Genomic DNA, 25,243 nt, shown 5'->3' on the forward strand with positions numbered 1-25,243 from the left:
AATCAAACAGAGGAACTCGATGGCTAAGACAGTCAATACTGTGCAAATGAGACCTATTAATGTTGAAACCTCGTCATGGTCCACTACAGCACAGCACTGCGGTGCTATGAGGCTATTCATAGTCTGAGTAAGAGTCTGTAAGTATTGCGTCATTAGGTTTGCCGTGGAGAAAGTGCTTCATTACAGTGAGCCGGAAGAGAAAAATATCAATAACAGCAGAGATAAAGCGGAAGGGGCAACTGAGGACACTGGGTGACTCTGTGTGTGTGTGTGTGTGTTTTTCGTATTCCGATCGGCAAAAAACACATTAAGTAACCAAGTGCAAACAGTCCAAATCCGTTTTGTCATCCGAATACCAGTCGCATCGCTTAAAAACGCATTTGTCACGGACGTGCGAACAGAATGAGAGCTCAGTCCACATTAACGACCGCCTACTCCACTCACCTCTCCCGTGTATCTAACTGGGCACAAAACTAAAGCCATCTTCCCATTTTCATTGGAAATTTCCTTTCAAGAAAGTTGCAAAATGCACAAATAGATATTTACACGGCCTCCCATTAAATCAGACAGCTCAAGACGAAGAATAAAGGGGATAAAACGCTAAAAACAAGTCTGTCTGCACGCCTCGGTGCAAAATATCACAGCCATCTTCAGCAGCTATTTAGGACAGGGGCCCTAAACAGATCATATCTATATATATGTGTGTGTGTAGATTGCAGTCGAGGCAAAAATAAAAACCTCAGACCCCAGCGAAGACCCCAATGAACACAAACATTTATAGCATCTTGCTCACTGACAGACGTGACGGAATGCCACATGGTAGCAGATGGTGAGCAAGAGGAAACCGGTTTGTGTTATGTAAAGCCACATTCTGTAGCATTCACTGTGCATGCTGATGTCTTACACGTGTGTGTGTGTGCATGTGTGTCAAACATACAGTCAGGCAACCAATGTAAACAGGGAGAAAGTGTGTATGTGTGTGTGTGTGTGTGTGTGTGTGTGAGAGAGAGAGAAAGAGAGAGAGAGAGAGAGAGAGAGAGAGAGAGAGAGAGAGAGAGAGAGAGAGGGGACACTTGCAGGCAAAAACCGAACCACAAAGGGAACCATTCATAGTAAAATCTACATAGGAGAAACATGCGAGTCCTTTCTAACGTCACGTTCCGACCCCTGGTGGTTGGAGATATTACTACATGGATGCCCGCATTAAACTGCTACATACGGAATTGAATCTAACGGACATAGGTGACTCAACAAAACCAGAAAAAAGATGACATCTAATATGAGTCTATGTGCTCACCAACACTTGCGCCTGCAAAGCTATGCAGCAAGGAGACAAAGGTGCGGGAACAGCACAGGACTCAAGTTACAGCGTCAAACTGTGCCGCATTGTTTCTCAGCTTACACCGCCCTTGCTATGACTGGACAGTCTGAGCATCAGAAGATGTGGAGGGAGGGTTTTATGCTGACCTCGCTGCCTTGATAACAGATTAGAATGAGGACAGGGGGCAATGACCGTCTCATACTGTCATCATGGAGAACGGTGCACTGTGACAGGCATTAATGTAAAACTGCCATCTGAAAAAAGCAGCCTGTTTTGCACAGTATCTGCATCAAAGCCTTGTCCATAGAAGACTGCTTTTTTGTTTTGTTTTTAAACAACTATTGTGCTTTTAGATTAAAATTATGTATTTAGTGGTAATACAAAAATGTCTTAGATGTGAATTTAAATCAAAATGATATGATGGATGAGGAGATGCGCATCAAGTCTGAGCAAGCTGAACGTGCCAGTGAAGGGGACCACGAGCATCAGTCAGATGGACAAAAGAGTCTCGGTCCATGTGTTGAAAGCACCGTGCAACATCTGAACACAGGCGTTGGCAGCAGGGTGAGCAAGCAGAAAGAGTTTTCTCTCCTGGAATGCTCGGCCTTCTCTGCCCTTCTCTAACCTTAAAAAAAAAAAAAAGAAAGAAAAAAAAAGATTTCCTCATCCCTGTGCGCAGTTCCCTTTACCACCCATAAAGTCCTGGTATTATCCCTGGTCAAATATTTAGATTAGCAACATGGTGCGAAAGCTGAAGCTGAAAGGTAAACTAAGGAGTGTTTATGGTGGTATATATGATGTACATGAAGTGGTGGAACGAGCACACACGAGTGTTTGAGGTGAGGGTTAAGAGGCTTGTGCTGAACGGGGTTTAGTAAGTGTATTATTTCATTCATTATTTCTTCTGTTCAAAAGCAGCAGTGCGGCTCAGCACCGGGGGCTAATCAGTTCATGTGGAACAGGTGCGCGAGGCAGCTGGGCTGCGCAGCCGCGGAGAGCCACGCCCGCCGCAGTGTAAACACAACCGCAGGTAGGACATGTGCCACGTTTCACACAACTATGCAAACTAAAGCGTTCATGTCTTACCGCTTGCGTGTCCGTAACCGGAAGTAGATCCGCTGACTGCATATTGCATCAGACTCCAGGTGAGGAGACTGAACTGACTTCGGTGTCCAACAGAAGGACTGAAAGTAGAGCGACCATATTCTTATTTTGATAACGGATTAATCAAATTATACTCGAAGTTTACAATGATGTTTTGTGTTTACTCAAAGGTTGCACCCGCTCTCCATCTTCGGCATTAGACAGAATGTGTACTGCAGATGCAACAATCTCATATTTTGCTAGACATAATGAAACGCTTACAGTAATAGATAATAGGCTTTACTCCTGAGCGTGTGCTTTAACATATCCACTAGGTGGCGGTGTAACATGCTTAAATAGTGAGAGAGTTGGGGATAATGTCAACGGCATTGGATTGTCGTAAATACTTGAATCAGAAATTGAAGGTGACGACTGAAATTGTGCCGACCGGATTCCTTTGCATGCAATTTGATTCCTACATTGTAATTAGCTATTAATGAGTATGAATTTTCTTTACAGAACAACGTTGAATACAAATCTTACCCGTTGGTAAATGTTAGTGAACACAAACAAATCCAATCCAAAGCAGAATTCTTTTCTTTTTTTTTTTTTTAAATAAATGTATTCATTCCTCATGTGTTCATGTGGTAACATAAAGGGCATTCGTTTATTACACAGATTCTCGTGGCATTGGCCACTATAATTGAAAGGTTAACTTACCTTGTTTTTCCAATTAAAATATACTTCAGTCTCACCTTGGCCTTTGTGTACTTTCTGTCTCTCACAAGATCAGGAAAGGATGCCAGCTTTAATACCTTAAACGTTTAATAACCCTGTGTTTCACGAACAGCTGAAGCCATTTTCATATTTTATCACATGTTCGTAAGTTGTATACACATTCAGGAGTGATGACTTTGATAACTCTGTTTAAATGTTGATGTTTCATGTAGTGCATCTCATCATATCGATCCTCACCAAATAACCTTATGAGCCCCAACATATTATTTTCCCTCCCAATAAAACAATCAGAGGTTATTTGTGTACAAAACAGTTTTTTTTTAATAATTAAATACTCAAATTAAAAATACAAAGCAAACAATTTCAATTTGTTCTCAACTGTTTTAGTTTTCTATTGCATTAGAATCATCTTGTTGTCCACAGCATAAAGGCATTAATCCACATTTTAGTCATTTTATCGCTCTACAAATCACACATTGTATTTCCAAACAATAAAGTGCTTTTTTTTATTTTTTATTTCTTTTTATTTTTAGAAAAACAAAAAAACCTTCTCTATAACCAGTCTAAAACACACTCAGACAATACCTCTGTGGCCCTCTTTTAAGACAGCGGACAGTGTCACATACGTGTGCAATTTAGACACCTACACGCTAATACTCACATCCGGCACATGATGAGCAGTCTGAGCCTGCAGTTCACAACAACACAGCGCACGCCGACCTCTGTGCTTTATGCTGAGATCTACTCTGGACATACAGGTGTTGCGCACGCACCAGCCATTCTCGCGGAATTAACAAAAGACACGAAATGCACTCATCACGTCAACCATGACGCACTGTGCTCACGCCCCCATCCCCCTCCCTCCCGGAAGCGAGCGATTCATTCAGTCATACAGAGATCACAAATCCGGCAAATATAAAGATGCGCCGACATTAGGTGCAGTCCGTCAAATAATTTATCTAAACATTCTACACGTTAAAAAAAAAAAAAAAAAGAAGAGAAAGGACAGCCGCTTAATAATTAACGTAGCACGTAATTAACAGCAATCACGTGAAGCCCAAATACTGTGATAAAAAAAAACTTGCTTCTTGTATTCTATTGTGAAGCGTTTCAACTACTTGTGAAGCGTCGTCCTCGTGCAGGTTTCAAGTAAGTCCCTGGAAGGTGGTAGGTTTAGTGCTTTTCCTTTGAGCCGGGGCTGATTGACCGCACGCCGCGCTGCCGCTCAAAGCCACAAAGTCAAAATGTCCCGGCTGGAGTCGCACCAAACTTTCTGCCAAAGCAGCGGTGGCGGTGGATTTGGTGAGAGCCCAGCCAAGGTTCTGTACCTCCGTCTTTCACACCACATGATGAGACACAGGAGTATAGAAGGTATTTGACAAGCTGTAGTTCTAGTCCTCAATGACTATATACACACACACACACACACACACACACACACACACACACACACACACACACACACACACACACACACACACACACACACACACACACACACACACACACACACACCACTGATTTATTATTATTTTTCTGTTAAATTAATTAAAAAGCCAGTCTTATAACAAAAACTTAAAAAACAAATATCGCAACATCACTGGCATTTGAACAAGCAAAACTGACAAAATCAAATAAAAAAAAAAAAAGGTTTTTTTTTCTTCTTTTTTTTTTACTTAATCATCTTCATTCTTGATTCGCTGAGAGTCTGATGTCGCGCAAGCAAAGTCCCAAAGTCCACTGTGCTTTAAATCTGCAGAGTCTTTGAGCCGCAGCCGGATCACATGACAGGGAACGAGCGTCACATTGTTTGTTTCCCGATATCGTGAAGCCGATATCGGACGTCGCCGAGGAGCCGCGGCGCCGGCGGAGACGGCTGACAGTTCGGCGATGGCGTCTCCCCGTGCGGCCGCGGCGGCCTGTCGACCGTCGCGGAAGGCACATAATTCTTTCTCCGGTGATCAGATGAGCTTCACGTCCGGCTGTGTTGAGTGACAGGCACTTGAACACCTTTCTGTCCCGTCGCTGTTGAATACAGAGGATGGAGAGGGAGTACGTTTGTCTCGGTGTGTCAGATGGAATCGAAGGTTGAAAACCAGGAGAGTGAAAAAGACAGAGACGCTTTAAAAAAAAAAAAAAAAAAAAAAGGCACTTACCCAATTTGTACTTCTCTTTAGCTTCAGCTCTCTCTTTGGCATCAAAGTACCAGACTGTGATGGCGTAGCTGTAAAGGCCGGGAAGGGACAAGTTCAATGTTATTAATAGAAAACGTTGGACAGTTATATTAGCTAATAACAATCATGTACAGCAGTTAATGTCTTTTTGGCAACAAAAACTGAGGAATTCAAGGTTGACAATGACATGCTAACTTTCCCTTACAGTCCCACCATATAACACACAGAATCACAAAATACAAACTTAAACTAAAATTTTAATATTTCAAAAATGAAGTTTAAAGCTGAAATTGGTAAAAAGTTTCTTGTTTGTTATTATGCATTCTTGCAACTATCACTGTCAATGGTAATAGAGGTGGCATTCAAATGCATTAAAAAGTCCCATTCTGGTAAAATTGGTGCATTGATGCTAATCACTTTAGCTGGAGCCGCTAGCTTCTCCTTCCTGGTCTGACTCTGGGTTTTCTCAGACCATCTTGAAGCGGACATTTCACACCCCTGTCACCCATGTCCCTTAACGCATAAATGAAACTAACTATTTGAAGAACACACTGAAACTTTAAGAGTCACTGAAAGTGCCTGCAACTGGAGGCCGCCAAGACGGACGAGACAGATTTCAGGGTTGAAATCTGAGCGATTGTGCTGCTGCAAAACTGCGTGATAAAACGTTGCATTCGCTGTCGAGGCAAGAAAAAAAAAAAACCTTTCTCGATCAAACAGCTGATGGACAAAGCCTGTAGCGAGCCGTCGGCTGACGGGCCGCCTCGGCCGTCCAGCAGAGGGTTAACTCAAACACTTCTGGCTCCCTCCTGTGGGGCTGCGTTGTTTATTCCTGTCTCTCATCTCTGAGCCTCTCCAGCACGAGCCCTGCAATCGAACCTTCCTCCCCACCTCCCTCCCCGCCGAGCCCCTCAGGAAACGCACACTTCCTGCCCTTGGCCCCACCTCGCCCCCCAGCAGGGAGACGGGGGGGGGGAATGCTCGGCGGCGCAGTGCAGTGTCACGGGCTCTCGGCCGGCCAGGCGCAGCAGAATGTGCGCACGTGCACATGAAAGATCGAGATGCTACTTGTAGGGGAAAAAAGGATCTTCAGAAAAGTTTTTGATTTCAGTGGCGCAGGAAAGAGGAAATAGAGGAGCTACAAACAAAATCTCTTCCTGTCTCGATGCAGCGTTTCACCTGGGTGTCGTTTACAATGAGGATACTTTCATCAATTGACAATAGATATTCTCTTATCTTTTCTAAATTCCTTAGTATTCCTTTCTTTAGAATAATTTTGTGTTATTAATGATTTTTTATTCATGATGTTGTTTCAAAATATGCATCTTGCATTAAAATTCTGCTCCTCGTTTGATCTGGGCCTTCATTAGTATTCGACCTTGTCCGTTCTGGCTCTACACTGTGTCAAATATATATGCTTATATTTCAAAGCATAACCCCACCGCCCCACCCTTTTTTTAACAGCAGCAACAAATTAGTTCACACATCAACCATCAAACACAATTGATTAACGCGGCTCCTCACCGAGTGGCGTAGGCTGGTTTAACTTCGTGTGGGTTCCTGCGGTCGGACCAGAAGATGAGCAGCCGGTCAAACAGAGGTTCAATGCTGGCGACCACATTCTTCCCTTCTGGGTAGATCTGCAGCATCCCACCTTGTTTCTAGCAGCGGAGGGACAAGAGCAGACGACATGAGCACGACGCGCTCGCACGGGCACCAAGGCAATTAAATAGTGAACACGGCAAAAAGATCGACGTATTAATCTAGAGTCTGTCACCCATGTTTTACCGTCGCACCTAATATCATCACATCATCACTTGTATCCAATATTAATTTGCCACTGATGACTGCGTTTGGACCAACGCGGCGATGAACAATTTTCAGACTAGCTCAGGCTTCTGCAAGATTTTTTTTTTTGGAAAGCAAGTGGCTTCCTACTTAAGATAAAACAAACACAATAGTGGAAGAGACTGAAGAAAATGAAAAGAAGAGCTGAAAGGAAAAATAAGAAGACAGAAACATTTCTACAATCAATCCAAGGAACAAACATGTTCCTCTCTGCATCGGACCTTGAGGAATCACCCCCCCCTACTGTCCACCCAGTGAATAACCTCCAGCTCTATTTTGGGAGCTTTGGTGGATGGAAAACATGCACAAATACTTAGTTTCCTTTCCTAAATGTGTGCAGCAGAGCAGGTTATGTGGTCGGCGTTGCATAAGAGGGCATTTTAAAACGGAGGCCCGGCCACAGACTCTCGTTTGATATGCGTACCTTGACATCCCAGTCTTTGTTGAGATAGTAAATGCAGGTGATGCAGCGGCCGTCCCCGTTGGGGTTGTCAACATGGCGGACGTACCCGGCGCCGTTGCCGGGGTAACAGGCAACCATAGCCTAGAAACACAAGAAACAAGAAGGCAATTAGCGTTCCTATGAAACAAGAAAAAAATGCTTTAGCGCCTCGCTCGACTTTTCCAGATAGATATTTAAAAAAAAAAAAAAAGAGCAGGAGAGAGTGACAAGAAGGGCAGGAAAGAGCAGAGAAGTACGTGAGGGTTCAGCTTTTCTCTCCCGCTGCAAAATTATCACAGATCGAGTGTCCAGCAAAACAATGGCCCCATGCCGGCATTTCCCCTGCTTGACATCCATGTGTTGGGAGGCTGCGAGGGAGGAGAGCGCCGCTTTCCCCCCCGGGGAGTCCCAGAGGAACTAGGACCTCTGTGAGAACTCCTCACTCGGTCCGTGTTCCAGCGTTGGAAGCATGTGACTTCTCCAACGATCTCCACCGCCAGTGGCCATCTGGACCGTCCAGCCAACCAGGACGGGGATGCACTTCGGCATTAGCACACCAGTGCATATTGCAATCAATGTCGACAGGGTCTCAGTTTGCATTTGTGATAGATGGATACGGCGAAGACCAAATTCTGCAACGTCTGAGGACACGCATGTGACTTTATGCTGAAAATTGAATACAGCCTAGACAGATCCCTGCAGGTCTCGTGCTTCAAACAGAAATGGAAAACCTGTGACTGCAGGTCACATTTAGAAGCGCGCCCGTCTTGACCTTGATGAAGTGGTCCTGTGCGTCTCAGCCAAGCACGTGCCGTGCCTTTGTATCTTTTAAACACAAAGTAGCATGTTTTTCCAATGTAAGAAGTAGAAAGTAAAGAAATGTGTGTACAAATGTAGAGAGTAAAAGTTAAAAAGTCAAATCGACTCAAGCACAGTAACAAAGTATTGTACTTCATTACTTCCCTCCTCTGGTGGTGGGGGGTGTTTCATCTAAACTCTGAAAAGCGGAGCGAGCGAGAGAAAAGATTGGACTCTCTTCGGAAGTTCACCGCCAGGCTCTAGTCTCACAGTCTCCAGGCTGCCATTGTCTGGAGTGAATTTTAATGAGACGGCTGATACACGAAACCTCTTGAGTGAGTAGGCGACCACGAGTGCAGACGGGCTTCTTACGTGACAACGCTCGGTGTCCCAGGGACGGCTCAGAGAATGGCCCCGCGGGGGGCCGTCACTAGAGGCCCCAAAAAACCCTGCTTCCTCTCATCAGTGATTGTGGCAGGAAGTAGCGACCGCCCCCCCCCCCCCCCCCCCCCCCCCCCACTGATCTGGTCAGCCAAAACTGACCGCAGAAAATGAATTCTTTATTCATCTACTGAGCCTTTTGTGAGAACGGCATGAGGGTCACAACAGCGTCAGCGCTCGTGCTTGGGACGTCGACGTGCCTTCCACCCTCCTCCTCCTCTTCAGCAGCCAAGTGGCTTCAGTTGTGTTGTGGTGTGTAACCCCGTTTGGGCGCCATTGTTGGCTCTCATTACTGGCCAACGCTCGCAGTCAGAGCTCATTAACCTCGGGACCCTTTTCCCTGCGGGATCCAACTGACAGCCAGACCTGCTGAGTCAAAACCAGACTGTGATGATGGCATGACCGTGGAAGCGAGTATCTTAGTTGCCGTTAAAAAAAAAAATGATGCACACAACAGTGCACAACTCTTGAGGTAAATGGCTCAGTAAAAGCTTCACTTTTTACATTGACTGCCTTTAGGTAAGGTAAAAAAAAAAAAAAAAATCTAAGTAGTAACTAGGGATGTTAACAATTAATCAACTATTGATTAATTGTCGATTAAGAATTGAATCGATTAAATTTAATTAAAATTGAATTCATTTATTAGACAGGTAGTTAATATTATCACAGTGTAGTGGCAGGTGAACAGCAATTCACCTGTAGATACTATGATGGTCACAATATACCTACAACAAGTTACTTTTAAATAACTTAAAAAAAAAATTGAGATGTGACCCATTAGAAGTCAATTTAAAGTCAGAAGATAAATGTTAAAGGTGTTTTTACTGTTCCCTGGACCCTCAACATTATTTAAGGGTTAAATAACGTGTTCCTTACGCATTTTTCAATGTGAAATTTAGGTTCTCAGGAAAAATCACCACTCAGCAATTAATCGATCGATCAACAAGCTCAATCAACTAAAAATTAATGAATTAAACGATAATTTGCATCCCTAGAAGTAACCAATGGCGACCGAGGTGGAGCGTTCCTACTGCATCAGGACTGCAATGATGGATTCAAGAAACACCATCACCTGTGGTATTGCTAACCTGTGGTATTGCTAGCTCTTTTTGTAAAAGTGCCGACAGCTTTGACAACTGTAATTAAACACATGTAATGTGCACTGGGCAGCTCAGTCCTGGCCGGGAGGGCAAACATCATGCACGAGCATGTGCACATGAGAATGCACACCAAATCTCATTCGAAGAAATTACAGTAGAAGTAGCGTCCGGGTCATGGCTACTGTTCAGACCAGTTTTGCGTACTGGATATCAGCATGTTTTTAAAGCTCCCTCAGCCTATGGCACACACACACACACACACACACACACACACACACACACACACACACACACACACACACACACACACACACACACACACACACACACACACACACACACACACACACAGACAAAAATGTTCTGCGAGACCCTATCAGTCATCTCTGCCCTCCTCACTCCTTCATCTCTGACGATAATGCCCACAGATTCTCCAAGTCTGTGCCAACAAGATGAGTAACTCTCAAACAAGTCAAAGTCTCGAAGGCTCCGGCCACATGTCCGTCTGTCTGTCCGTCCGTCCGTCCGTCCGTCCGTCTGTCTATCAGGTACGAGCCAGAGTTGGATAACTGGGCAGCTGGGGTGATACACCAGGGCAGGGAAAAAAATAAATAAATAAAATAAAAAATAAAAAAATAACACGCTGTAATGGACAAAGATGAACGAAAACAAACTCCAGCGTGGTGCAAAAACCGCGGTGATAAGGGGAGTGACGGTGGCGAGAGGGCCAAGGAGGGCGAACGGGGCCAAGATAACTACAGCAAATACCTCCGTTACAGTCATCAGGGAGAGTGAGGAAAACACAGCACTTTTTTTTTCCTCCTTCTCTTTTTTTTTTTTTTGCTCGGGGTTAAAGTGAGGACTATAAAATGACATTAACCCACTGAGAATTTTTTTTTTTTTTTATCTTTTAAGGATAAAAACATCACAGCTCTGTAGTGCTCAACGTGAGTCAGCAAGTCGTTCATCGCCCATTTCATGGCGAACAGTGGCGACAATTAACTGTACAGCAGTTATACATTATGAGACTCATGAGCACTTTACAGTGGACTGCACAGACAGCCAAACAAGCTAACTAACAGCGAGGTTTATTGCTTTCAGCACCAGGTTATAATGTTGGCAACAATACACAATATTTCTGTACGTGTTCACCTCAACTGGACCAAACCTGGGCTTCAGTTTCCTGCACATGGGCGTTAACTTGTGGTTGAGACGCATAAATGACACGGAAGAAGCAAATAACAAAATGAGTCAGAGGTTGCAGTCATTTTTGGGTACAAAGCTTCATTATGCAACCACGTTGTCGAGAGCCAAAATCTCCAGTGGCGAGCTAAAGGGGTTTCCACTGCGCCAGTCATACTTGGGTACAACATCAGACTGACCTTCAGCCTTTAACCTTGATGCTCTGCGGTTAAACTGGCAGAAATGTGTGAGAATACAGGCTTGGCGTTTTCACAAAATAAACAGCCGCACGGACGCCGCAGAACTATTTATCCGTAAAGAACCAAATGTCAGTTCACAGCGCGCTGCCGTGTTGTGTGTGGGAGAACTGGGAGTGGGCCGTGGGGTGACTCAGGGCTAGCGCCGCAGCACAGGCAGATGTTTGTCACATCCAGCGCTAAAGCCGTTTGACTCTCAAGACTGTCGAGAAAGATCAGCTTAACGTCCACTGCTGAGAATCTGCTGTCATTCCTAGTTCAGCTGCCGAGAACCAAATCCAGTCACTTTTCACTCAACATTCCAGGCCTACGATGAGCTGGACGCTGATGAGCTCTTGAAGCTGATCAATTACCGATAAGAATTATACATTGAGAAAGGCTGTTATAGACGGACTGTGATGCCTTCAGAGACGTGCAGGTCTCTGAAGGCATCACAGTGCAAAAACGCCATAATAACAAGAATAATAAAAAGTAATCTGGTAAAAAGGTAGTTTTGGATTCCACCTTGTGTGAAGGCTCATTGAATGACGTTTCACTATTTGGGTTCCATTTAATAATGAAAACATTGATTGGTGAGTTGTAGCTGACTCGACTTCTTTCTGGATGACATGAAGCGGTTTGACCTTTTATGTAAAAATTAACAATTCAAGACTACAGCCGCGTTCAGACTGCCCGCCAAAATCCGATTTTTAGCCCATCCAGATTGAAACCGGATGGCTCTTTTGTAGTCTGAACAGTCACAAATCACATGAAATCCGACATTTGCCAACGGATTGAAACCACCTTGGGCAGGTAGTTTCAAATCACATTTGGACAGATGCGTCTCAGTCCGAGCAGGCAAACACACCGATGGGTCCGACTGTCCGTGACATCACTCTACGCAACGTGCCAGACCAGAGGGCGCCATTGGAGGTGCGGAGCTGTAACTTAATGGCGCAGACAGAAGAAGTAGAAAACAGCAGTCCCTGGACAGAGGAGGAAACTCATTGGCTCATCAGTCGGTGGGGAGATGGCTCCATTCAAGCCAATGTATCGCAACAAGTGCCGCTGTCACCATTATATGACGTCACACACTACACGCTATGCTGGACGGCGCCTCCGCTCCGACGTCGTTGCTACAGAAACCTGTCAGATGGGTCAATAATGAGGCCCAGTCTGACCAGAGCCAGATCCCATTTGGACACTGGCTAAAAACAATGTGGACAGTCAGCCCTAAAAATCGGATTTGAGAAGGAATCTGATTTGAATCAGATTCGCCTGCAGTCTGAACGCAGCTTAAGATACAGTTGTTTTAAGTGACGTACGCAATATATGTGGGTATAAATTAATGACTGGATCTGTAACGACCGAAACCAGAGTCTTTGGAGCTACAAAAAGCTGATTAATCATCAGTTTAATCCCACAATCTCATCTTTTTTCCCCCCTCAACTGTAAGTTTCTATGGCTGAAGCCAGGGTGTCTGCCAGTGCTGCGAAAAAACGGGCACTTTCCCAATGAACACACCTATGAAAGGCGTCGACGACTGATGAAAAGTGTCGAGCACGTGGGAAATCACGCCAGCTATTCTGAGCTCTCCAGCGGCCTCGGCAGAGACGCAGCGGGGGCGTCGCGGTGCGGCGGCGGCGGACGTGCGCGCCACCACGCTGCCGGTGCGCTCATCGAAACGGACAGACGCTGCCGCGCCCAGGAAAACCTCACGAGCAGCAGCCTTCCGCCCTGCCGATAGTACATTGTGAACAACCCCCTCCCCCGCCACACCTCCGTCATCCACCAGGCACAAGGTAGCTGCACTGCTGCGCTGTGTGACTCCTCGTGCCTTGGTGCGTGGCTGCGGCGCCGAGCTCCAGGAGGAGCATCTGAGGACACGCTGACGCTACCGTGCACTTCACACGGCCGCCCCGCTGCAGCTGCATCGCCTCCTCCCTCTCTCTCTCTCTCTCTCTCTCACCCTCTCTCTCGCGCTGCGCTCACAATATCACACTGTGTCGTTCAGCCTCCCCGTCCTCGGGTCTCGCCCCCGGCTACCCGTGACAAGAGTTTCCCACCGCCGAGCGCCCTCGTTTTGAACTTCATTGGCCTTCGCCATTAAGACTCTAATCCAACCTGCTGATGGTCTGATTGGAAATGAAACCCGCCTGAGCTGGTGAGGTTTTTTTTTTTTTTTTTTTCCGGGCCACGTTTCTATCTGCGTTTCGTGAAATCAGTAGCTGGCATGTTTCCAAGGTAACGGCAGGGAGAAACGTTTTGTTGCCGTAGCGTCGATGAGGTGACGCAGGGAGTAAAGGGCAGCTGATGGAAGACGATATCTAAATGTATTTACAAGAAAAACATGCAGAGGAGGATGAATTTGGAGGATTTGGAGGCCTTCTATCTGGCTGTACACTCTGCACAACATTATCATACACAACGCAACAGCAGTGAATCGTCCATTAAATTATATAATGAACAATTTTTGACACGTCACGGCTTCGACGACTCTTATGTAAAGGAGATGTGCCCAAATCATAAAAGTAATCATTAAAAGGCTCTGCACTAGAATTTGGACAAAATATTCAAATGGCTCCAGTCCTATTCAAACAAACTTTTTTTGTGTCAATTATTTATGTAATATGACATGTTCCATTACATGCCGGAACACAGAATAATTGTGAAATGCACCATCTTTACTTCTTTGTCGAGCGATAACTAAAATCAACAATGTCTCACTGAACAACATTTGCTTCAGGAATTAATGGAGGTAAAGATGAGTGCTGCAACAGTATCACGGTGCTGATTGACTAAATTACATCCAATTTAGCAGCAGATCAGATTTCAAATTGCAGTTCTGTAATAAATGTTGTTTTTTTTAAATGGGAAAGGGGAAAAAAAACAAACAAACTGTGTTGTCACAATTCAGGCTCGACCGTGATCCATAGCGGGTCGGTCGGCCAATATTTTTGAGGGCAACGACTGCTGACGTCAGGAACACGCTGTTGCCTGCTGTTAAGCACGCGTCTATAGCAGACACGCACAGAGAGCAAGGTGCAGTGTGGACACAAATAGATAGGGTGATCAGGGTGGTGGCAAAAACACTGGAATGTGAGGAGGGCTGTAAATGAAGATGACGTCTACCAGTTGCTGTCCGATACGAGAAAATGAAACAAACCCATAAAGAACATCTCTGTTCAAAAATGCCACTTAATCCATTACCAGTCTGTTTTAGTAAACGGTGGTGCTGCATTTCCCAATGACGTTCCATTCTGGTTGACGTGCTACAGGATTCCCGACCTTCTCTTAAACTTGAGTTACAACATAATACTACACTGTACAGTATTCTGTATCGGTTTATCTCAGCAGTGTTGGGCATAGCGCTGGGACATTGTTAAGTAAGAGCTCGGATTGGTATGCAATGGTTAACTTGGATAGTGGGGAAAAAAAGGGTCACAGTCTGAGAGGCCTGTCGGTGTGAGGACAGCCGTGTTGCCTAACCGGTGTGATTTCAATTGGATCCGTACTCTTTGAATTTGCAGAGCTGCCATAAACGATTTTAATGCTGACATGAAAACAGAAAGAAGTCCATGGGCAATCATAAGGGGTGTAGAACACAGCCAAGCATGCTAGCACCATGTTTGCATGGTTGAAGTGCTGATGAGAAAAAAAGATGTCTTCAAAGGCGGAGATAAAAAGATGACGGTGGCGATACGGCCCTGGAGTTGTTGTAATTTTTCGACACGGCATCACGGGTAGGAGCACAGGCGTAAATACAAATAGAGAGCAAGAACGCAAAATAAACATGGGAGTTTCAGAGGACTACCAGCACCTCGGAACCGAAGCTCTAAACGGTCCAACTCATGCTATCCAAAACTAACCTGCGCTCGCTCTCTTAACGCGTTGTTTTGATCTTTTAGTGTGCATTTTGTGTTTCCTTGCTCACCAAGTTGGCGTTTGATCAGTGGAAGACGACAACAGGAGATGGAAACTCCAATACTGTTCTTCTACCCACATCTGGAGGACGGGGAGCAAGCCCTGGCCAAACCCCCCCCCCCGGGCACCATTTCATCTCTCACCTTGGTTCGTCCGTTGATGACACAGTCCCCCAGCTGTCCGTTGGCAGCGCTGTGCATGACGGCCTCGTCGATGTGAGCCATCAGGGCGCCGATGCCCTCGCAGCCGGCCTCCCGCCCCTCCACCCAGGCGATCTGATCGCCCCGGATGTTGCGGGAAGGGATGCTCTTCTGGCTGACCAGCTGGCCGCCTCGAAACCTGCCGCTCTGGTTCAAGACGTCCACCTCCTCCAGGACTCGCTCGCCCAGCTGGGCGCCGAGGAAATTGTCCTTCACGCATATGCCGTAGCATTTCATGCTTGGGATGATGCACTGCCTGGCCATCCTCTCCGCCGACCAGCCAGCCCCTGCGGGAGGCAGCGGGGACGGGATGCCCCTGGCCTCCACGGGGGACGAGTGGCCTGGCGGGACCAGGTGGTTGAAGGGATACTGGGGGTTCACGTAGTGCACGTCCTTACACGTCACCTGAGACGTGTTCACCGTGTGCAGGGCCACTGCCCGGGACGCTCTGGCGGCTTCGTGAGCCCTGCAAGAACCGCTGGCGTCGGCCAACCTCCTCCGTTTGGGGTCCGAGTCGGCGAAAGGGAAAACGGGGCCCACGGAGGTCCCCAGACCTGGCGAGGCCAACGTGAGGCCGTTCAGCGTCCCCGGGTCCATCCCCCGGTTCTCCCCGCCTCTCCGCTTCTGAGTCTGCGCCTGCCTGGCCTTCAGCTCGCCGTTGAGCCTCCTCGTCGCCAAAGGGCACTTGTCGTGAGCGCTCCAGTCCCCGCCGTTCTCCACCAGGCAGGCTCTGCTGGTGAGGGGGTGCATCCCTCCGAAGCCCCCCTTCATCATCGGTGCCGGGTAACCGTTGGGCGTGTGTGCCAGAGCGCCCCCTTGGCTTCCCTCGACGGTGGCGGAGGGAGACACCACACCGCCGCTGTAGAGCGGCACGCCGGTCTTGGACGGCTTGGTCGGCGTGGTGATCGCCGGCGAGTCGGTCTGGGAAGCCAGGCCCGCGAGTAGCTCGGCGGCCGTGGGGCTGCCGACCGGCGCGGCGCAGAAGCCGTGGAGCCCCATGTCCGTCCGGTGGATGTCGGCGGCTCCGCGGGCGAGCTGCGCTGCGATCGCCGCCCTCTCCTCTGAGACGGACCTGTGGGACGAGCTCGGCCTTAAAAGCTTCGTGTGTCCCGAGCTCTCCATTTCACATCGTCATCGGTTCGACGCGCACGTAGCTCACGTCCTCGCCTCATTTTTTCCTAGTCGAGCCCCTGCTTTCTCGGATGGAGAGGAACTGCGCCGCGGACGCTGGAAGTTTCATGTCTTGACTCTTCGACGACTCGTCTCGCTTTTTGCGTTTTTAATCACACGGCGGGATTTGTTTGAATCCTCCTTTGGAACATGTTGTTGGATGCTGGCTGTGTAGAATTACTGCAGGAGGGGCGAGAGTGTTGCACTTATAAGTCCTATTCATGGCAAAACACAAACACAACGTTTTGTTTTTTTTTGGCTTTTTTTCCCCGAATAAATTAAATTTGGTAGCATTCACGTAGCGAACATTGTGCTGTATCTGAATTGCGTTTAATTTAAGTTGGGCGAACTGGCTAATAAAGGGGTGGGAAATGAAAGGGTAGCGTGAGCGTAATATAAGGTGAACGTGGCTAAGCCGTGCAGTCTTTATCGGAGAACAAATAACACCAAGGACACGCAAGTCTATTGTTTATTCGTTTACAGTAAAACAGCAACTTAACCTACAGGGTTCAAAGTTGTCGCTTGTGAGCTGATTAGCCGGTCGACAGCCAATCCGACTGCGCCCCTTAATTGACCGTACGTTATTTAAAAATAAATATACACCCGGCATTTTCAGAAGATTACGTCGAAATGTAAAAACACAGAGCTGCGACTGCAGGAAAGGCAAGGAGGGAGAAAAACAGTCGTCTTCCCGGGTCTCTCTATACATTACCTCCTCCGAACCAGCCACTCTCTTACCTACGGCAGCCGGCAGCGATGCAAATCCTCAGCGAGCGTACGTGACAGGCTGAGAGTACGCATGTTATTTCCGGGATTGCCTTCGCCCGTGTGTTCCTGCGTCCCATCCAGCACTCGCACCGCGGTGTATTAATAACATCCGAAGGGGACGTGAGGGCAACCGGAGCCGGTCGCGCCGGTGCTGGCGGCGGCGGCGGCGGTGGGGTGGCGAAGACACACGAGGTGCCTTCAATCACCCGCAAAGCAGGGGGAGAAAAGTACCCTCTACTGTGTCGGCGAGCGCCCCCCGCTTTCTGCGGCTATCTCCTCCTCCTCCTCCTCCTCCTCCCCTCTCTGCTCCACTCCTTCCTGTCATTTACATGCGCACAGACCACGTGACCAGCTGCTACTACGGCCGACCTTCAGCCGTAATCAGAGAAGCATCTCCTCCCCCGCACCATACCTGCACCCTGATACACCGAGTAAAAGGTGTTTTATTTGGTAATAATGATAATGCGTTTTAATGTATACGCGCCTGTCTGAACACCCAAGGACACTTTACGGGATAAGACAAATGCAATTTGGCAACAGTTAAAAAGCTACACACAGAAAAGAGTAAGTAATAAAAAGTTAAATAGAATAAAAACTAAAATATAAAATGGAACAACGCAGTTAGACAAAGTAGCATAATGTAAACAGATGGGTTTTGAGTCTAGATTTAAATATAGGAAGACAGTGGATGTCATGGATGTTTGATAGGACAGAGTTCCAGAGTTAAAGACGTTGACCTGAAACCTTTTATCCAAATTTGATCAAAATTGTTTTGCTTTTTTCATTGGTTTGGCATGTATTCTTCCACACAGTGCACTGTGCAAAAAAGGCCAAAAAGGTCACATGTTACTTAACACACATTGAATTGCGTTGACAAATGGTGGATAAGAGAGTATTTGTTACATTTTGGATGTATAAAGACCTTACATTTTTGGATGTTTCAACTGACATGGGACACCTGCTTGATTTCGCCACAGTCATTTTAATGTCACAATGTCTTGTTTTGTTGCGCTGTTTTGCTTAGTCCATGAACTGAAAACAAAGGAAATTTGCTGAGAAATCAATGGGAGTTCATCAGGTTTTTAAGGTTCAATAATTCGTTTTTCTAATAAACTATATTACCACGTGGTTCACTGTCAAAAGAATGAGCTGCTAAGTTTTCCAAACAGTACGTAGTAAGATGACCAATGAATATGACAACTAGAACAAGTGTTCTAGTTGTCGGACTAGAGTAGGACAAGTTGTTCTCAGACTTCAGTTTGTTTGAAGCCTGTATCCATCATCCAGTGTTGTAATACTACAAATCATTCCTATGCCAGAGGAAAACAGCCATGTGAATCTGGGCCCAGTTAATAAAGTGGACTGCTGATACGAAATGCCAGATGGCATTTTTTTCATTCATTTCTGAATTTAAAAACAAACAAACAAATCATTTCAGTTCCAAATAGTCCACTGGGCCACCAAATTTCCCCATTTCATTCTAAAATTAATATTGGCCCTCCATAAAATTACAGCACTTTTCAGGACTTAAAGGTTAGATATGTGACACTGGTGAAGTATTGTTTGGCTCTTACTTCTATATCGGTTTGAATTAAATTGAAACAAAAAACATGTGTTATGTTATATTTTTAAAACATATTATTTCTTAATATATGTCTATACTGTCTATTTCATTAAAGCTGTACCAAAACTATCACTGGGTGCAAGAGTTGCTCTGAAATGTGCAACCCCAATAAAGTTTACCTTGACTTTAACCTTGATATACAGAGCAGGTCTACTTGTTGCTATTTTGTTGCCATTTTGTGCCACCATGTATCTACGATGGCCCAGAATTCTGCTCCTGACCCCACCGGAGGCCCTGGTCTACTGTCCCCTTTTTTTCCACACAGTGCTTTAATCTAATCTACCCCCTGACCCGTCACACCAACTGTTCGTATCTTGATCTCTCTGTATACATACCCATATTTGTCTTTCTTTGCCCAGATAAAAGTTGACCCGACTGAGTTGCTGGTGTTCTGTGGTTCAGAATTTTTTAGTGTTTCACAATTATTATCTGGTCCAGCAACTGAGCTCTATGCTTGCTTAACTCCTGACCTTGGAGGCCACGCATTGTTTTTGCATAGGAGGGGGAAGTGAGGTAATATGCTGTCACAAAATCAAGCTTGGGTTAACAGTTCAGGATCAGGGCTTCATCCTGAGGGATTACTGGCAGAGTGTGTATATGTATACATATATATGTATATATATATATATATATATATATATATATATATATATATATATATATATATATATATATATATATATATGTATATATATGTATATATATACATATATATATATATATATATATATGTATATATATGTATATATACATATATATATATATATATGTATATATATATATGTATATACATATATATATATATATATATATATATATATATATATATATATATATATATATATATATATATATATATATATATATATCCATAAACTCTCAGAAAGTGAATATGTTTGCCTGGAGTACTGTCATCTGGTCAAGCATAAAGGTGAGCTTTATACGCTACCAAACATGCAAGCACATATTAAAATATCAATCAAGTCAATATCCTCTGCATTCACATATTTTTTCATGCACAGAAGTGAAACAGTGAAAAAATATGTGTGCTGTGCAGAACACACTAACTAAAAACGCCAATCTCATGAAGTTAAGCAAGAGTTCAACTTCTCAATATTCAATGTTTTCTGGTGGCACTTGTATCAAGACGTTCTAGAACTTGACTGGTTTAACGGCTGCTGGCTTAACAGCAGAGCCATCAGCCTTCTAAAAAAAAAAGAAAAAGCATGTAAATCAATTTCCCAGTGTATTTTTCTTTTTCCACTGAACACTTAAATAGGGAACAGGATAAACAAACAGCATTGGCCTCATACGTTAGAGGATGTCAAGCATGCCGAGCTTTTAATAACTGTCCACAAGACCCACGTGTTGACGGAGCCACTTACATGGCTATAAAAATAATCCTTTGGCCGGAGAAGAGAAAATCAAACCTACTTGGAAGCGTTATTTTACAGTAAAAGGTTATGTCATCCTGGGTGAATGATCCTTGCTAAACCAGCCTTTCCGCACAAGTTTCGTCCTTATCAGATGATCAGTCAGCAGGTCAACTTTTGCTACAAGGCTGTAATCACAGACGTAAACAGTGTGACTGAACTCAAGGCTATGTGGATGTTAGAATATTGGCGAATGCCATCCACTGCAATTCTCAACTGAATCTTGGCTCAGCTTTTAATTTGTGGACAACTCTGCTCTTTCCCAGCCCTGCAGAAAGTCTTATGGGTGTCATATTGGCATAATTTTCAGATCTCTAATTTATTAATCCAGCTCCATTGAATCAGCGCTGCACATTCAAATCACAAGAAAGAAAGACATTTTTGGAATAAACAGAGGAGGCCATATGGTGTTCAGAGAGAGTGGATGATGTTGTCACTGACCTCGAGGAGATGTCACAGATGTGTCCGGCCATTCTTACTGAAATGTGGAGCAAACTACTGTAAGTAAGTGACAGATAGACCCCTCAAATTTAAAATTCATCGTCCATTGATCTAATTCATTGACAGGCTTGTAAATTGTACACTGGTAAATTTACTTCTTCACACGACTGGACCTTTAAGTTTGAGAAAACACACAAAGCAAGTAAAGCAATAGAGAAGGAGGGAAATGCCACAGAGACCTTATGCAGAAGGAGGCAGGCATCAGGGACATCAGAATTGATGGGAAGCGATCAGACACATAAATGACATAAATGAATATGATTATGTGGAGCTGTAAAAGAAAAGTTTCAGTTTTAATGATTTGCAGTAAATAGTGTTGCACACCTTAAAGAGGCAGTTCACTGGGGATGTGTCACGGGCGGAAGCCAACCTTCGTCCCAAGACAGCTGGGGGCTGAGTCCTGGAGAAGCTGTAAGCAGTAAATTGATCAATGAACAAATAACGGGTCACGCTGGTCTATTGACCCCCTGTGTGAATCACAATGACCCGCTGGTGGTCATTATAACCTCGCTGCACTAATGGTGGTCAGGCTGTGTTTCATTTCTCATGATCTTGCTTGCTTTCAAATTGTTAGACAGAGCATCAAACATTAAGAGGCAACATGTCATAAATGTTTCATTGCATCTGTGCATCTGATAAGGAAATGCGAGGCATTGTTTATGCGGAAAGGCAAGATGTTACCGGGAATAGTTGTCAGATCTCGAGGCAACTTCCTCCAGAAGGCGGCCGTCCAAAGGTTGACTCTAATCAAGGTGAGGAGAGAAGGAGAGGCAGAGAATGTGATTTTATCAACGTGTCTTTGGCAAAGACATAAGACGGAGTTAACGCAGCTCCCGCTAAGTTTTTCCACTGCTGAGGGGCCACAATGAATTATGGACTTTGATTATGGGGGAACTTTGTGGCATTTCTGTGTTACCCAATGTATTGTTTAAAGAGGCCAGAATACATTTACAGTTATGTAAGATTTGTTTGCACTAACCCTCCTCTTCCTACCATTTTGACATACTGTCAAAATGTAAGAAAAGTAGCACAGTGTACTGAAAATCAGAATTGCTTAATCAGAAAATACATCAACTCTTGGTCACACAACCATGATTTGATTTGATCCAATTTTGATATAACATGACCTTCAGAGGTAAAGGTCATGCTCTATCCAAAATATACACATATATATATATATATAAAATCTGTGGACCTCTGTGCTGTCGTCGACATCGGCACTACACAAAACAATGTCCCCTCAAAATAAATGTGAGCTCCGCTGTACCAGGACTTCAAACGAGAAGCTTTGAAGTAATTAAAGGAAAAAACAGGCTTAGAAATACATTCACACACCTGCGGCGACATTAAATAACACTGACAGCTTCCCGTCCTGTATCCTGTAGTGGCGCAACCTTATAGTGCCTCAAAATAACTTGCAGTTCACGTAATGAATTGCATCAGCTTACATAATGTCGCTATGAAAGATCTATTCTGTCTTTTTGGAAGGGGCTACGTAGCACAAAATAATTTGCTCCACTTTTTGCATTTAGAATTTACCTTGAGTTTAGATCTCATGACAGACAAGAATGAAAATCCATGTGACAGCAAGCTTTGTACTGTTATACTGTATGTGCTTTAGATGGAGAACGTTTAATTGTAGAGGTGAAAATTATTTCAAGTGGCATATCATGCAAAATTCATTTTACACTTTCAACAGCAAAAGTGACAAAAGTCCATGTTGTACTTGCTCTGTTTGCTGCACTTTTCAGAAACTTGTGTTTGAAAACAAAAAAAGCCCTGGAAATCAGCTCTTTGCGATGCCACAAAGGCCACTTACTCCTTGTTAAACCTCTCTCAGGTTAGTTACAACACATCCAGCCAGGTGTGTGGTCCTCTTACTTAGACTGTCTCCTTCCAAATGTTTAAAAAGTACGACAAAGTATCAGTTTTACATGCAAAAATGAGCAGGAAGCTGTAAAACGGAGCAAAATATGTTGGTTTTTTTTTCCTGTGTATGATGTATGATCATCATCAGTGTGTTTATGAGTGCCTCGTAAGAACTTAGTATCAATTATTAGTATCAACATTAGTCACAATATCTAACTATTGAGCCACTGTTATTATTATTACTATTAGTATTATCAGTAATAATTAAACATATTAAATGTGCATATTCGTGCAGGCCACAGGCTTATCAAGCAGATGCATTTCCCTTGTGATTCCCGCCCATAAATCGTTGGTCCACCGCTAACACTTTTACCCGACACTTGTTTGTCCTGCTGACTGAAAAACAGTGCAGCCTTTGCCAAGGTCAGTGCTCCCAACGCAGCTGGCTGGAATCCCCCAGATTGAGCAGCTCAGGCCAGTGCTGCTCTGCACGTATACACAAACCCCTCCTGCTCCTCCAGCCCTGCTTTATCTGCTGCTCTTTCCTCCCCTCTGCTGAAACCGCAGGAGTCAGGAGGCAGAGAGGGAAACAAAGGGTTAAAAGACAGTGCAGGCATGCAGGCCAACAGACTTTCTTTGTGTGTGAATGAGTTTTCGGATTTTCTTCTCTTTTTCTCTTGTGGGGTGGAGGGTCTTCGTTGGTTTTCTCTATTTGCCTTCTTAGCGTGCATGTACTGTGGAACACACATCTTTTTGGCTTTAGAGGACACTAAACATGTGTGTGTTTGTGTGTGTGTGTGTGTCGGGCTGTGTAATGTTTACCTCCTATAAATAGACACAAAAAGTCAAGGAGCTAAGTTGAGAAATCCAAGGCTACATACGATGCAATAAAATCACGCACAACGCATAATCATCATTGACAGTGTATTGCTGTTGTCCTCTGGCCGTAGACAACACAACTTCCTGTTTGGCTGTTGATTTATGGCTAATACATTGTAATAATTAACATTACATGTGACTTCAATGTACTTGGTTTGCTCATCCAGAGTCAAGCTTTTTGTCGGTTTGTACAAACTTGGCCAATACAGTTTCTGATTCTGGTGTTAATGGGAACATGACTTCAGCGCTCTGACTGAGACACTCTCACAGACTGTTCTGTGTTAACCTCGTGCTCAGGTCTTGCGGTTGGTTACCTTCAATCTGATCCTGTATATAAATATATGATAGTGTCTTATTTTGAGAGACGCAGTCCATTTTTGTGGTGAGGTGCCAGACAAAACACAAGATCCAGCAAAAAGACAATGATGTCCTCACTCTGTGGAAGCTCCCACGGTTTTACTGCTTGTTCACGACAGTAACGAAAAGCCACTTACAGAGAAATGTTGAAGTATGAATCAGAAATAAATGTTTTGACAGTGTGCAGGAAATATGGTCAATTTATCTGCACTAAACTTCTTCTTTACTTCTGCTGCAGTCAAATAATGGCGTGCACATTAGACAAACTGGTAACTCTAACTTATCCATAGGTCTGAGCAGATCTAGTGCGTGTCTCTGTGTTGGCCCTGTGATGAAGGGGCAGTTTGCACAGGGTGAAACTCCACCTTTGGCCCCAGATATCTGAGACGGATGGCAGCATCCCCACAACCCTGAGTGCAGGAAAAGCAGTGACTGAAAATTTGTGGATGGATGGATGGGTGATTTTGACAATTTTCCTTATAACCACAGCTAAAGAGGTGCAATTAAAGTGCATAACAATATAGTGTATGTACCTATAAAAAAAAAACATTTGTATAGAATTCATGAATATTAAATTTTACACCTAATGTGTAAAATGATATATATTCTTGCTTCGCATGCTTTTAAGAATATATTAATTAAAACATGTGTGCTAATAAGATGATAAAGATACACAGCAATGATCAGACAGGCACGAGCTGGATAATGGCTCTGTTATTGCGCACACATGCGTGTGTTTATGTATATGTCTGCAAACATCACGGTCCCATTGTGTTGAGGAAAGTAGCGTGAGAGCGCGGTCAGCTGTGCATCACATCAAAGTTTCTGCTGTGTGCAAAAGACATACATGTACACACACACACACACACACACACACACACACACACACACACACACACACACACACACAGGTGGGAGGAAAGAGGGAGAGAGAGCGAGAGAGAGAGAGAGAGAGAGAGAGAGAGAGAGAGAGAGAGAGAGTCTACAAATTCCTCATATTCTTCTTACAACAATTAGATATGACAGGTGTGGTCGGTTTGGGTCCCAGTGGACAAAACTCAAAAGACACTTGATTGCTCAAAATGTGTGTGTGTGTGTGTGTGTGTGTGTGTGTGTGTGTGTGTGTGTGTGTGTGTGTTCTGTTCCTGTATTATC

General features: G+C 44.6%; 1 protein-coding gene across 2 annotated transcripts in view; it reads right to left on the reverse strand.

Annotated features, from left to right (window-relative positions):
- egln2 (egl-9 family hypoxia-inducible factor 2) overlaps positions 1–16,865 on the reverse strand; it is a 60,475-nt gene extending 43,610 nt beyond the window's left edge. The window contains exons 1-5 of one of the 2 annotated variants that reach the window (XR_012928193.1): positions 15,431–16,865; positions 7,589–7,708; positions 6,841–6,977; positions 5,299–5,366; positions 4,642–5,167 (exon numbers count right to left, since the gene is read on the reverse strand). Coding sequence is in view for 1 of the 2 variants with exons in the window: in XM_076036125.1 (XP_075892240.1) it covers positions 5,115–5,167; positions 5,299–5,366; positions 6,841–6,977; positions 7,589–7,708; positions 15,431–16,609 (1,557 nt within the window). In the remaining variant the exon portion in view is untranslated. Of the gene's footprint in view, positions 1–3,509; positions 5,168–5,298; positions 5,367–6,840; positions 6,978–7,588; positions 7,709–15,430 lie in introns of those variants that run through there. The other variant, XM_076036125.1, reaches the window with a different exon arrangement.
- Between the last annotated feature and the right edge of the window lie 8,378 nt (positions 16,866–25,243).

Source organism: Nelusetta ayraudi, unplaced genomic scaffold (assembly GCF_046127955.1).
Source record: "Nelusetta ayraudi isolate G7.1 ecotype Tasmania unplaced genomic scaffold, CSIRO-AGI_Nayr_v1 ptg000048l, whole genome shotgun sequence".
NCBI classification, from domain to species: domain Eukaryota; kingdom Metazoa; phylum Chordata; class Actinopteri; order Tetraodontiformes; family Monacanthidae; genus Nelusetta; species Nelusetta ayraudi.